The 14,282-nt window shown below is 38.5% G+C and overlaps 1 protein-coding gene across 1 annotated transcript; it reads left to right on the top strand.

The window, feature by feature from the left end:
* Window positions 1–1,798: 1,798 nt before the first annotated feature.
* LOC107185881 lies at window positions 1,799–13,876 on the top strand. Its single transcript, XM_015573654.1, has 14 exons — window positions 1,799–1,878; window positions 5,509–5,608; window positions 6,599–6,732; window positions 7,725–8,864; window positions 9,303–9,519; window positions 9,579–9,686; window positions 9,960–10,057; window positions 10,141–10,207; window positions 10,336–10,344; window positions 10,951–11,276; window positions 11,959–12,091; window positions 12,519–12,758; window positions 13,121–13,240; window positions 13,694–13,876. The coding sequence occupies exons 1-14, from the start codon at window positions 1,799–1,801 to the stop codon at window positions 13,874–13,876; spliced, it is 2,955 nt and encodes a 984-aa protein (XP_015429140.1).
* The last annotated feature ends 406 nt before the right edge of the window (window positions 13,877–14,282 follow it).

Raw genomic sequence — 14,282 nt, 5'->3', positions numbered from 1 at the left:
TCAACTCCAAACCTAAATGTAACCAAACGTTTATTTAAAAATTAGTGTGACTTTTTTATGTTCAGACAAATCAGATTTATAATTGCTGCATACTACTCTCAATACGTTATCAAGGTGTAATCAGTAAGCCGATTTCTATATACGTTCTTTGCATACTTCATAATCGTATCCCAATGCAGCTAGTTGTATAATTGTTACTGTTTCCAAGTGCCGGGGATTTTCTACAAACAACAGACAATTTTTAATACTCCATAAACCCTTGAATCTGGTCTTAAATTCCTTGGATAAACTAGCTAAATAATTTTAAATTATGGTATAATTTTCTCGAGAAATGTCAATACCATCTGGTTTAGCTTTTGTTACGATTAGAAAAGTAATAATGACTGTGAGTGTTTCGGGTCGTACATAAAAGCTTGGTGGGCCGCAGATTGAGTATGTCTGATTTAGATCAAAGGAATTTCATATAAAGCGATTCCAACTCAAGGGGCCCAATGAAGACCAGTCCGAAATCCTTCATAAAGCTAGCTCCAATCCTTGCGAAAAATTGGAAAAGTGATTCCACCAGGACACTGCTTACACCTAAAACCGTCAATAGTAACAACTATGACAGGAAGATTTATACAAACGAAAAAAGCTATCCTTCCAAACTATAATTTCGCAAGAATCATTTTAAAGAAAAATGTGACGAATGTGATTCAGGTTCAGATTGTTTAGTATATTAATGGTAATATCACTTTCGATGTGTTTCAAAGCAAATATCACGTTTTCTGCGTCATCGTTAAATATTCTAAATGAATCGTGTTCCAAGCACGTATTCTGGCTGGCGTCAGAGACTGCCTATCGCCGTTTGCAGACACGACGCACACATCGATACACCTCGAGGACCCAGGATGCACACATCGGTTTTGTACGAAGCAGCAGCAGTTGGTGTCGAAAGGCAAGATCAGGGATCTATCGCGACGTGGCCAGAGACGAAACCGCGAATAGGTACTCTAATTTTGCGAACGGAGTTTCTTGCGAATCGTTGAAAATCTTTGCATGTCCCCGGCAAAAGCTCGAATCGTCGGGGGAAATTTCCGAGAGAGATTTTATCGTTCGCGATGCTGCCTCCTTAACTTCTATCGACATTTCTGGCTGACATCTAGTTTCCCCTTCCACTTTTCGACAAATTCTACGAAGTAGTTAACGTTACACCGTGTAAAAATGTTCTAAAAGTACAAAAGATCTGAGAAAATATATTGTCATAACATTTTAATCGTTGTAGGAGTGTATTGACACGTCATTTTGATTTGCTTGGTAATTCTAATGTTAAGAATCGATCGATATGTTCAGAATAAACCAAGACAAAGATCGTTCTATATACGTTCCACCATATTGTAAATCTTACTCCTGACTATTGAAATCTGTAATCACAAAAATCGAAATATTTGGCAAAGGCCATTTTTGTTACGACACCTTCAATTTTTACAAGTTGAATATCTAATAACTTTGTCTCGAAACAAGACAATAATTGAATTACAAGATTAGGAGATTATCCAATGGATTGTTTCGTGTCGTCGATAAGCAGCTATGACATTGTTCTGCACGTAAATCGATAACCGTGTGCAAACTAAAATATAGGCCTACTGATCGAGTCGAATAAAGTACGGCACTGGTATCCGTAAGGATCGTTAATCCACGAGTAATCTTGGTTCTGTAACTGTAATCGGATCATGCTCTCCATGGATTTACTTCGTGTGTTTCAGGCTCGCCGGTTTAATTGGATTTCTGGTCGGGCTCAGATTTGGTACTAAGAAGGATGGGTTGGACACTCACCGGTCTTGGGGCGGCTTTGGTCATTGTCGTCGTGGCTGGCGCAGCCCTGGCGCTCTGCAGAAGGTGATTACAACCAATGTTTTCACAATTCCCCTACGCTATTCGTCAACGTGCTGTATTTTTCATGTTCCAATCTTCTCTAGGGGAAACAGGGGTTGAAAGTAACAGGGTTAGATCGTAACAGAACTTATAATTTTTTAAATAAAAATGATTTATGATAATTATTAATTATGATAATTAATTGAACTTATTAAGAAGATAATGTTCATGTTGTGCTAATTAAAAAAAGGCAATTTATGTTATGTCGAGTACCTATTGATTAAGAAATAATATTGTGTTAAGCCAATTAAAGAGAAAACTATAATGTTACGTTGATTCTTTGTAATTATTAGCTAGTTTTAATGGTTTCTTGTCTTTCATTATGCACAATTCTACTAATCTATTTGTGGTACAAACATTTGTTTTGAGCAGTCCTATTCAACGGTGCCTGTCACCAATAAACACTCCAATTTATACGAATTGCTAGAAATCTGAAATAAATATTGTTTGCAAAAGATTCGAATCTACTGTTAAAACTTCTTTTATAGTAATAGTAGCACTTCTACGTTTAAATTTCTCAAAGTAGTTGTATACAATTCAAACCAACCCCATCTAGGTTATATTCTGCATAAAAGTCTTGTTTTTTTTCCAAATACTCATTAGGTATTAGATTCGAATCTGCTTGCAGTATACTTGATCCCATCACTACCGATAGTATACGTATCAAAAATAAATTAAAAATCTTTGCCTGAAAGACACAAAAGAGCTGTATCGAACGAACTGGATTTTCCCTTTCACGTTTAGAAATTTTTTATACAAAGACATGTTACGTTACGCTGAAATTAAAATTCATGACAGGTTCGTTTATTAAAATTTCCATTCGATCGAGGTGCACCCCTCGCTGGAATTAAACACGACAATACAGTAAAAGAAACTCTCGGTATTGTTCACGTGGCGAAAGCTTTCGTATCCCGGCATTTTCTCGCATTACATAACAGTGTACTCCTGAAGACTGGTAAACGCCACACATGCAACAGGTTAAAGGGTCATTCAGCCACCAATTGTATCAGGGACTTCTTATCCACCGTTTTCTTTAACCGAGTTTATTCTTCCTCGAGCGACACGAAAATTCGAGACATTCCTCCGAGCGACTCGACCCACGGGAAGGAATATTAAATTGTGCCTCCGAACGACCCTCTTCCTCAGATTCGTTAAACCGTCGTAAGTACGTACGATCCTGGATAAAAATACGGTAATAAACGTAATCGTGAGCTGTCTGGTATTAAACCTGATCTTCCTTATAAACGCCCACTGATAGTGAGATAATGTTATCTTCTCAACTATACTGGCCGAAATTTCTATAAAGTCATCTTCATTTTCATAGATATTTTCAAAATGACACCGTTTTATTGTTCCACGGTATGTGTGTTTGTATTTTCATTAAAAAGAAATGGAGGTTATGCTAAGTATTCATATAGAAATAGTGAAAAACAATTGTTAATTTCAACTTGACTTATGTAAACAGCAAATTGCACCACGCAATTGTACCACGATTTTAGGGACACCTTGTATTATTTCAACGGCGGGGATTTCAACATGTCCCTGATGAATGGCAAAACATTATCAGAATAAAGGGTACTATTTGCAGTAACCGATGCTATAACAATTCTTGAATATTAATATAATGGCCATTATTTACATTTGCACTCACCTAAAATGTTTACTACCGCTAATAATAAAAGTAGACAATTTCAGGTTAGAATACAGACAATCGAAGAGCACCGACCGATCGGAAAATTTCGAACGATAAATCGCCGTTCTCATCGTAGGCACCTATAAAACATCGTACCACGCTGTGAAATTCGCTCTGCGTTCAAGATAACGTGAATTAGAATTTATATCTCTATCAGACGTGCGTCCATCGAACCGCTGCGCCACGGCGATAAAATACATATCGTTCGACGACGTACGGCACGAAAAGTTTCAATGAAAAACGCAGTCCTGTAGCCTCACCCGTGTGAAATTTTGCTAAATAATTGTTAACGGAGAATGCGACAGAAATTTTGTTTCACCTTTAGTACCGTCGGTCGGTGAAATTGATTTTCACTGTGACCCCTTTGACGAGCTCACATCTCTCTCGTTCGCTTAATAATAGCATATTCCCGCGTGTGCACGCCGGCACGCCATTAGTCCCTCTCGTCGATCGAGCGGGTACGTGACCAAAAACACCACGGTGTCCAATAGTGTTGGGACTGATACTGTACCGATGCTGTCGATAGGCATCGAAAAGAATCGATACCCCCCTAGGGTAAGTGTCTCAGTTACTGTGCCCTTACATTATTTTTATGTACAGTAAATTACGTAATCATTAAAATAAATGTATTTAAATTTTTCAATAAAATTTAATTCACAATTGGCACGATTGAACTGAAACTGTAAATTATTAACACTTATAAAAAGTAATAATTATTGAAATTATGTGGTGACGATTTTGTGAGATTTTGACACAAATCTTATTGAAAAGCTTAATTATAGTAGTTAATTACAAAAAAAATCCTACTTATATAAGAGATATATTATTCTGTAACGATGTAATAACAGTTCCGGAATCAGTACATACATAAAAATCATTTCCAATCAGTCTTAGCATATTACTCTCATCGAATCTTTGTAGAATAATATTTTTCTTTTTCTTTAACTATCACTGCGCTGGTCCTATACTTTTGGCCGGTCGTTATGTCTGACTACATACGACCTTTTCTACTGTAGCAGTCATCGTGTTAAGAATCTTAACACTAGATTTACGGACATTTCTTATACATATACCTATCCCTACGGACACGCATCAACGAAACCACAGATGTTCTTGAAAAAACAATTTATTTTATTTAATACTCAATTTACGATCGATTACGAAAATTACGATCCATCCTATTTTATTATTATATATTTTCGATAATTTATGACTTGAAAAACGAAAATAATGTGTGTCTGGCTATGTACGGACTTTTCCACTATGACAGTCAACATGATAAATGACTTATGAATTCCTGTATTGATAAGGTTCTTAAAAAATTCAATTCTACATATAGTTCATAATATCGATATCTATTCGGTTGCTATAGAATCGATCTTGATTCGTATCGGTCCAAGAGACATCAGTATTAAAAGTTGATATTGAGTGTCCGAGATTTCGATGCCTTTCGATCCATCCCACTGAGTATTCAAGTATCTAATTGTTTGAGCATCATCAATATGTATCGTATCAGTCCCATCACTAGTGTCCAACCTAAAGAACCGTAGAAAAAAAAAAATAAATAAACGAAGACCCCCGGTAATAATATCTGACCGATTTTCGTCGATTTCGCTCCGGTGCTAACGGTTTCCATACCGTGGCTCGATGATTAATTTCGAGTGACTGGCTTCGGTATTAAATATCAATATTTTCACTATTCAAGCGGAGTGACCCAGTAATCTAATTTCCACGCGGTTGTGCCGAAAGTTTTCGCCAGGAAAACATGATTATCGACCACCGCCCGCGCAACATCTAACATAACAGTCCCTCCGCACGCCGTCTGAAAGCCCGGCGGGCAGAATCGGGCAGAGAAAACCGGTAACGTAATAATACTTGGTGTTTGTTGCGGCACGTCTCAGGTACTGCATCGGCTGGCAATGGGGCACCAGAAACGTGTGGAACGTCTGCGAGGAATGGCGACAAAGGCTGTCCTGGCTGTGGGCGCCTAGAGAAGAAAAGGTCAGAGATAGGAAAATTTATTATCTAGATCAGTGGTTCCTAACCTTTTTTTTACTGCTATAAATGAAAAGGGCACATACACTGTCGCTCATAAGTTAAATCGCGCAGGGCAAAGGTTTAGGTTTGATATCTTCGTATCGTATAATACAGATATTCTAACTGTAGTAGCTAAATCGGACTGTTGCCATTTAGCCATAGTTTTCAGTAGTAAAACTAATTTGTAACCAAACTCCATACGCACGCAATAATATTGCAACCAACTCGATTGTTATTTCAATACTCGGTTTAAAAGTATGATTAATGTCTGGTTAATTGTTTCCCATGCAAGTTAGCATGTATCGTACCACATTGGAATGTACGAGGCGTGTTTTTAAAGGTCCGCTTGAGAGTAAAAAAAAACTCGTAGAAGATATAAATGATTTATTTTAGTCAAAAAATATCTATATATAGATGCTTTATAGTATATTTAATAGTATTTAAATTTTACAACTAAATCATTCCCTTTATCTTAAATTACAATATCATTTAATTGGTATACCAATATAATTAATATATTGGGTCATCACATGAGTAACACCGTTTTCTAAATGAACATTAAGAAAAGAAAAGTTAATACGTTAAATTACCTTCAATCATCGATATATTGATTATTCCATATACCTCCAATTAGTTAATTTATCTTCTAAACCTAAATTCTGAAATTCCTATTTTAGAAAAAAGAATGTATTATCCATTAATACAAAAAATTAAGCAACTTATCTTCTAGAGTTTCAGTTTCCATATTTTTATTAAACTGTACCATATAACGATATTATTCATGAGACGACCTAGTAGATTCAGGAAAAAGTTCTATAATTCAGCTACACGTTCAGATACGACACACGAACCTTTATGCCATGCCGGTAGGTCATGAAACGCGCTGTTCGACAGGAAAATCTTGAAAAAAAGGTGTCACCGTGTCGCAATCGTTTGCATTCTGTCGATTTCCAGGTTGGCCTGGTGAAAGCACAATATCCACCGGCGCAGACAATCCCCGGATTGTATCGACAAACCAGAAACGCGTCTGAGCATTTGCTTCATAGCGACAGCGATCTCAGGCTCGACGCGCAAGGAGCTTTTACAAGGTACGAAACCGATTTGCAAATACGGAACTCTGACCATGCTTGGTTCCATAAACGAGATTTTTGAATATGCGTTTAGGTCCGATCAATTTTCTAATAACCCCGTAGCAGTAAATTTTAATTAATGGCACCATTAGTTTTAATGGATAGTAGCATTAATTACGAAGCGATCGATGTATTACGCGTTAACTTTTGCGTCGATAAAGAACAGTGTCAAAGTTAATAATCCAATATTGGCAGCTTCGCGACTAGCAGCATCGACGCTTGATGGTACTATAATGACATTTTTCGAGGGGAGCAATTATGGTTAATTGCGCAAACCCTATTAATCGTGTCAATCGAATGTTAACAATTCAACTATAATAATATTACTTAGTATAATTATTGTTTACAATTGTGAACGAAATTTTCAAGTATCTCGACATACTGCATTTTCAAATTGCTTCGTTTTTACAGTGACAAGTGTAACGAAATGATACTACACGTGGATAACTATTTAGTCGTCTAAAAGTATTAAAACAAAAAAAAGAAAAAGTACCTACACTTACAAATCGTAATTTTATTTTCTTCGAAGCATTTTTCTTTGTCTAAGGAACTTGTTTGACGAATATTCTACTAAAATGTAGCTTCCTGAAATGAGTAAACAAACGTGGTATTAAATAACCATAATCCTGTCGTAAGTCGTTACATTTACAACAACGAAAATATTTATTGCATCATTTAAACATTAAACACCTTGTTACCCAGCATTTCAGCCAAAATAAATTGACTTCAAATACTTTTATCAATCATACTGCTATGAAAATTACACGTACCAGGTAACTTTGAAACTAACGCAATAAGTAATCCCATAACTACATTCTATCACTCGTAAATATTTCCGTAGTGCCTCAGTCGCTAAAGATGCTCCACCATAAAAACCTTAGATTCCGAATAGCGAAACAAGCATCGCAAGAGAATTATGACCCACCATACGAACCCTCTAACACTTCCAGATTCGAGTCAGTGGACCGAGATCTCCATCCGCCTCTGAGCACAGCCAGTAGCGCGATACCTCCTCAGCCATTAAGGCCAGCGCCCCAACCAAGGCCGACCGCGCGTCCAAGGCCGTCTCCACTTCAGACCTCGAGTACCGTGGACTACCGACGAATGCAGGAGTCAGGTCCAGGGCCGTTAACACCGCCGCCCCCGTTGCAACGACCATCAGTACCCTCGAGATCATCCGGGCCGTCGGTATTTCTCTTCCAAACACCGTCGATCCAAAACTACGGATTGCACGGGACGTCGAATCAGGCGTCGTTCCGATACGAGGACGACGATCGTGCAAACACGATCGCCGAGAGCATGCACATGGACTCACGATTAAGGTACGAGCTCGAGGAAGAACGACGGAACGAGAAACGGTGCAACAATCCCTACCGACAATTCGACGGCAACGTCGAACCGTCGACAAGAATCAGATACAGTGTGCACGGTTCACCAATGACTACCATGGACGACAAGGACGACGAAGACAGCAACATGAGCTACGGCAGCTACGACATCGTCCAAAGAAGCCACATGCTACGTCAGCACGCCAGGAATGATACCCGCGTATCTCCAAGCGGTTACGGAATGACGAGTTCCACGAATGCCGCCAGTCAAACGATCATCGAGCCGATGTACGGGCCCGCCGCGTTGTCGAAGATGCTGCAGAGTACTCAGAGCCTGGGCAACGACCTCGATCGCAAGAGCAACGAGACCCAGAGCATCGAGATGACGCCGTTCAGAAGCTACAGCCTACAGGACGACATCGACACGTCCTACTTGGGCAGGGAGTCGCAAGGCTTGCAAAAGGTCTCGCAGTACATACGAAGCCTGCCCGATCTTCCTATTTACGACTCGATGAACGAGCTCGAGTTACACCAGAATCAGGATCACGTGATGTACGACGACGACACGATCGCCGAGCCGATCAACGGGATGAACTTTAACAGCGACTCGACCCCAAGCCCGGTGCCGCCGCCGCCACCTGCGCCCCCCGATCCGCTCCAAGATGTGCCAAAAAAGGACGGTCAGACCACCGGGGAGAGGATTTTCAACGCTCTCAGGCTGGTCACCTCGCAGGGTTACATGGACGGGTCGAAGTTTTACAAGTAAGTTGGATCTCACCGCCTCGATCATAGAGGAGATATAAGAATAGACTTAACATATAATGTCATTTTACCACGTTTTTAATTTATGGTGTATTATGCTAGATTTTCTTATATATTCTGTATATTATTGTATTACACAATTCAATTTAGTATACATTTAAAGCTGGTAGTTGCAGTGTTAATGTGTTTGTAATAAACACTGGCATACTAAAACAAATAAAACTTGAGAGAATTTATAATATATAAATAATTTAAATGTTATCTATGCATTAAGTATTGTATTATTTTAATTCACGTGAACAGAAAAATAGCCTGTAATTAATCGAAATATTCATTTAAAAGAATTGATTAAATTAAATTAAAAGTATCATTGTCATAAATGAATATAAGATATTTAACGGTTTTCTTAATGTATACATGTTTGTAATTTGTTCATAGTTCGATCCTATCCTCACCCCAGCCAATGCAACGTTTCTCTTTTTCATCGAGATTTCCGTCACTGATAGACGATAGCATCAATAGTCAGTTGCAGAACGACATCCAGGATATTTACGGCGAGAATGATTCCGACGTGATAGGTCTTGACGGTTCTAAACGTAGCTCCGATCTATACAGTCCTGAGTTGAACTTGGAAGCTCAAAGAACTGCGCAAGAGGTAAATACACAAGAATATTATTCAAACGAATCCATGATTGAACTATATCGTTTCAACAGGTGTACAATAGTTTACAAAACCCTCCGTCTTCACCGTTATTACTTAAAGATCACAGTCCAGAAATCTACGCCTACGAGACTGATCCTAGCTTTACAAGAACTTCGGAGGTATGAAATTTTATAAATATTTACGTTGAATTACGAGTAACTTTTTATTAAATTTCAGAATTTGTATGCTACCTATTAAAATATTAGAAATTTAATTTCATTAACTCGATAATTATCCTCAATTCGCAGCTTGATTTAATAAGATTGTATTTCCAAGATATTCTAAATAGCCAGCAGTAACATTTCATTAAACTTAAGAATGTTTATTATTATAATTTTGTTAACTCAGCCCAATAATTAACCCAAATTCTGAGCTTAATCTAATATTTCCAGGATATTCTAAATAGTATCGAGCAAAGAAGAAAAAGCATGGAAAGGCAAAACGTTATCTTCAGCGAACTCAGCGAGCTCGAGGACGCTCACGCGATGAGGTAACCTCTGTTCGTTATTCTTGACTGTGATTCCCCGTAAAAAGGAAATGATTAACGCGTTAATCGATCAGCTTATTTTGCAGAATGCGAAGCAGTCAAGAATTTCCCAGCGTTCTCGACGACATGCCGCTGACACAAAGATCGTCTCAGGTACAAATCATTTCCTCAGTAAATAATTATATCCCTGAGAATCGTTAAAACACGGTACGTACTTGGAACAATCAAGTCCTAGATCAACCAAATTTATCGGTTGCTTTTGCCCCTTCAATTCCTATAAGCGCCTACAGGTACCACCTTTTAATTTAGTCTGTGATGTAAAGACGTATGCATTTTTATATAAAAACCGGTATAAATAACCTTATATTATAAATAATTAATAATCTTATGACAACAAAAGAAATAAAAATATTGGCTTACTAGTTGGCAATAAAGTATGAAAAGTCTATTCCCGACTCCTGACAAAAAATGAATATTAATAGTACATACATGTTTGCATTTAAAAAAATGTTTTAAATTTTATGTTACTTTTATGTTTATATTCATCTTTATATTTATGTTTATGTCTATCCATAGACTAAATAAAAATATCATTTAAAAGCATCATTCCTTTCAGTTGGTTTTTTTTTCAATTTAAAAAAACTGATATATCTTCTAAGTTTTAAAGTTTGATTATGTTGTCCAATAATCAATGTTTCTCGTCGTGTAAGAATTTTTGAAAAATTCTACCGTATTCAAAGTTTACATACACAAAAAGAAAAATTGTTACGTTTGTCCCTGATCTCCCGTACCCTCATTACGACCAAGTCCGTACCGAACCTTAGTGAACTGCAATAGCAAAAAGTAGGTAACCACATCGTCAGAAATAATTATTGTATAAATTTGATTTATGGAAGGAGGCGTTCATCACGAATTACACAATGACCGTCTACAATGGGTTCAGTCCCGGAAGTCGTCGTGGATCCCAGGGACCGGAACCAGAGCCGCCGCCGGATGATTCGAACCTGAAGAGGGCATTAAGTTGCGAGAGCGTGTGTTCGGACACCAGCATAGTGATCGATGACCTCGAACAGGCGCTTGTCGTCGGTCAGGTCTGCGTCGGAGTCGAGTACGATAGCTGTCGCGGGGCTGAGAACGAGTTTAACGTCGCGAGGGTTAGTGTCCTCGAGGCGAAGGATCTCGTTACACCCGATGGCCAGCGTGCACAAAACACATACGCCAGGTTCGATTTCTCAGATCCAATATATGTGTCCTCTATACAGGGTGTCCCAAAACGATAGGATAATCCGCAACATAGATATTCCTCATGCATATACAAATTGAAAAATCCTTTACCGTTTTGTAATCTGAAACTTCGTTTCCGAGATATTAGCAGTTAAACGAACTCACACGTACACGCAGACACAGTGAAGATGCGCATGACCGAAGTCACTGGCCACTGCTTCTTCACTGTGTCTGCGCGTACGTGTGGCCCACCGCTCAGCTGATCGTTAACTGCTACGTCGAGTTCGTTTAACTGCTAATATCTCGGAAACGGAGCTTCGGATTACAAAACGGTAAAGGACTTTTCGATTTGTATTTGCATGGGGAATATCCATGTTGCGGATTGTCCAATCTTTTTGGGACACCTTGTATATCTAGACCCCAGAACCAGACTGAATTAAGTCCACTTTTGTTTAAAAATGACATTTGATATGTTTCCCGCGTGAAATTTTTCATGAACCCCTTCCGCTGTTAAAGATTGTTTCGTTCTAAGTTGTTTAGTTTTTAATGTATGTATTTTACGTAGTATTATTGTCTATAAAATAAAGTCTAATGTATGTATTTTACGTAGTACTATTTATCATAGTATTTTATGTAATGAGTTCACTGTGTTATTAATGATGGAACACTTTACTTCGCAGAGTGTGTCTATTGCCGGACAGACATCAGTACCAAAGGACCAGACTGTACAAGGGAACTTCGTCGCCCAGTTACCAGGAAAACTTCCTGATCGGGCTTCGTGGCGATCCCACCGGCAGGACTCTTCTGATCGAAGTGGGTATCCTCAGAACCATCTCCTCCTCTGTATATACATTACAAAAAATATTTATTGCATCATTCTCAAATTTGCACAGTACAGTGATCCCTCAATGAATGCAATACGAATAACGGCGTTATTCTCCCATTACTGGGGGGCTCGCCTTCTGGAACCAATCAAAACAGAGTAAACAGAAACTAAGTAGAGACATTTCTCCCTATAAGATTATTGTCCCGGCACAGACCCGAGTGCGTGACGATAATCGAGAAGAGTCTGTAAAAAGAAAAACTAAATATATTTTTTTAAACTTTTTACTATAATACATTTTAGACAATTGAATGTTCTATAAATGCATAAAATCCGCAGTCTAGTAATAACGTGTCCGAATGATGCAAAAATATTTCAAACAATTCATTTTAATAACTTGTGAATCGAATTTTTCAGGTGTTCTCCAGTATGGACGGCGAGGACATTCTTATAGGAACGGCCACGTTTCAATTCGGACCTATACCAAGGGCGCCAGCAACCACATGGTTGCCTCTTGCAGGGTCGCCAACGCCGCGCTTGGGTGAATTAAGGTTCTCTTTGAGCTACTTGCCGACAGCTGAAAGACTCACTCTAGTCGTCGTCAAGGCTAAGAACTTGCGCGGCATCAGCAGTGTGCCTGGAGACTTTTTCGTGAAGGTATTTTGTTAATTCTTATTCTCCGTAAAAAAAGAGAAATTATAAAAAAACAAAGCGACAATATCGTTCAAAAATTTCTGGTCAGGAGTCGTTCGATACGGAACCGTGAACTAAAAAATAAAAACATATATACTGATTCGAAGAACAGAAAAGGTTCGTAAGTCAAATTTTCTTCGAATGTCAAATATTTACAATGATGTTTAATTTTAGAATTTTAAGTTTCCGAAGGATCTTGATTTTCTAAGAATTTCAAAATACACCGAATTTTAAATTGGGGAAACTACATTCTAAAAATCTCCGTGATGTTCGTAAGTTAGAACGGAACACGCTGCATTGTTAACTATATTTATTATGTCATAAAGGTTTACTTGCTGCAACAAGGCAAGAAGACGCATAAAAAGAGGACGTCTGTAAAGAAGGGCGAAAACAGTCCAATCTTCAACGAGGCGATTATTTTTAACGTGCCCACTCACATTCTACAGGTTCGTACCAATTTTTCTAATGGAGTTTCCAGTGTAGTCAAAAAATGGAAGTAACCCTTCCGCAGTATATTATAAATCTGCTTGATCTATCATACATATCAGCACGAAAGGCTGAAGGTCATTATTGCATACACCATTTCTCCAATTGTTTTTATCCTGTTTCCAAATAAATAAAACATGTAGCCTATCACCTAAGTCATCGATTGTTACCAATACACAGGTACTATTTTCAAGAGCTCAACAAAGAGTTCCACATTTTCGATCTTAAGAAACAGTCCACGCAAACCATCCAACATGAAAATTAATTTAGAAAAGAAGAAAACCCGCATAGTATTATTGACCCTTATCATTTCATTCGACTGCAGAAGGGTAAAACCTATCGTCGAAAATCGGATTAATTATTTCATTAACAACTGAACGACAATTATATTGGTTTATTCTCCTATTTTCCAGAATATCCAATTAAGATTAACAGTGGCTCAAATGAACAGCGATCAGAGCGTAAGTTCGAAACCGTACTCGGTTGGACACATTATCGTGGGACCCACGTCGACTGGAAGGGCGTACGAGCATTGGGTGCAGATGCTTGCGAAGGTCAGGCATCGGGTCACCAAGTGGCATCCACTCAGGAAATGAAACGAAGAGTGGAAATACGAACGACAATGGTACAGGAATGAGAGCACGTTTACGGCTCGAAGTATACTTGGAGAACGGTAATAGTGTCCGATCTTGCTCGCGTAGGTTATGTATAGTTTCCGTAGCATAGAAAACGGGCGTAGAAGAAGCTTTAGCCGTTTACGTTTCGCCGCCGATATCGTGTGAGAAGACACGAAAACCACGATGTCCGGTTTTCGTTGGGAGGCATCGTAAACCGATGAATTCACAGGGTGCTGATACGTTAAGGCCTCAAGTAACCTCACTAGATTTTCTATTAGCGTTGTAACTAGGTATGTAAGTGATTCCTCCGTATCCACGGCATTCCACCGTTCTCCTTTATACTCTAACAGGGTACAGAGAGGCGAGCAAATTAATAGACTAACCA

This window comes from Dufourea novaeangliae, unplaced genomic scaffold (assembly GCF_001272555.1).
Source record: "Dufourea novaeangliae isolate 0120121106 unplaced genomic scaffold, ASM127255v1 scaffold56, whole genome shotgun sequence".
NCBI classification, from domain to species: Eukaryota; Metazoa; Arthropoda; class Insecta; order Hymenoptera; family Halictidae; genus Dufourea; species Dufourea novaeangliae.
The sequence above is the reverse complement of the archived record's forward strand: the minus strand, read 5'-3'. Positions and strand labels throughout refer to the sequence as shown.

What these genes read in the sequence shown, in the direction of transcription:
- LOC107185881 (XM_015573654.1), top strand. Translation starts at nt 1,799, where the DNA reads ATGGGTTGGACACTCACCGGTCTTGGGGCGGCTTTGGTCATTGTCGTC. An exon ending in CTCAAAGAACTGCGCAAGAG is followed by an intron (nt 9,520 to 9,578) that starts GTAAATACACAA and finishes TCGTTTCAACAG; the next exon opens with GTGTACAATAGTTTACAAAA. An exon ending in GCTTTACAAGAACTTCGGAG is followed by an intron (nt 9,687 to 9,959) that starts GTATGAAATTTT and finishes TAATATTTCCAG; the next exon opens with GATATTCTAAATAGTATCGA.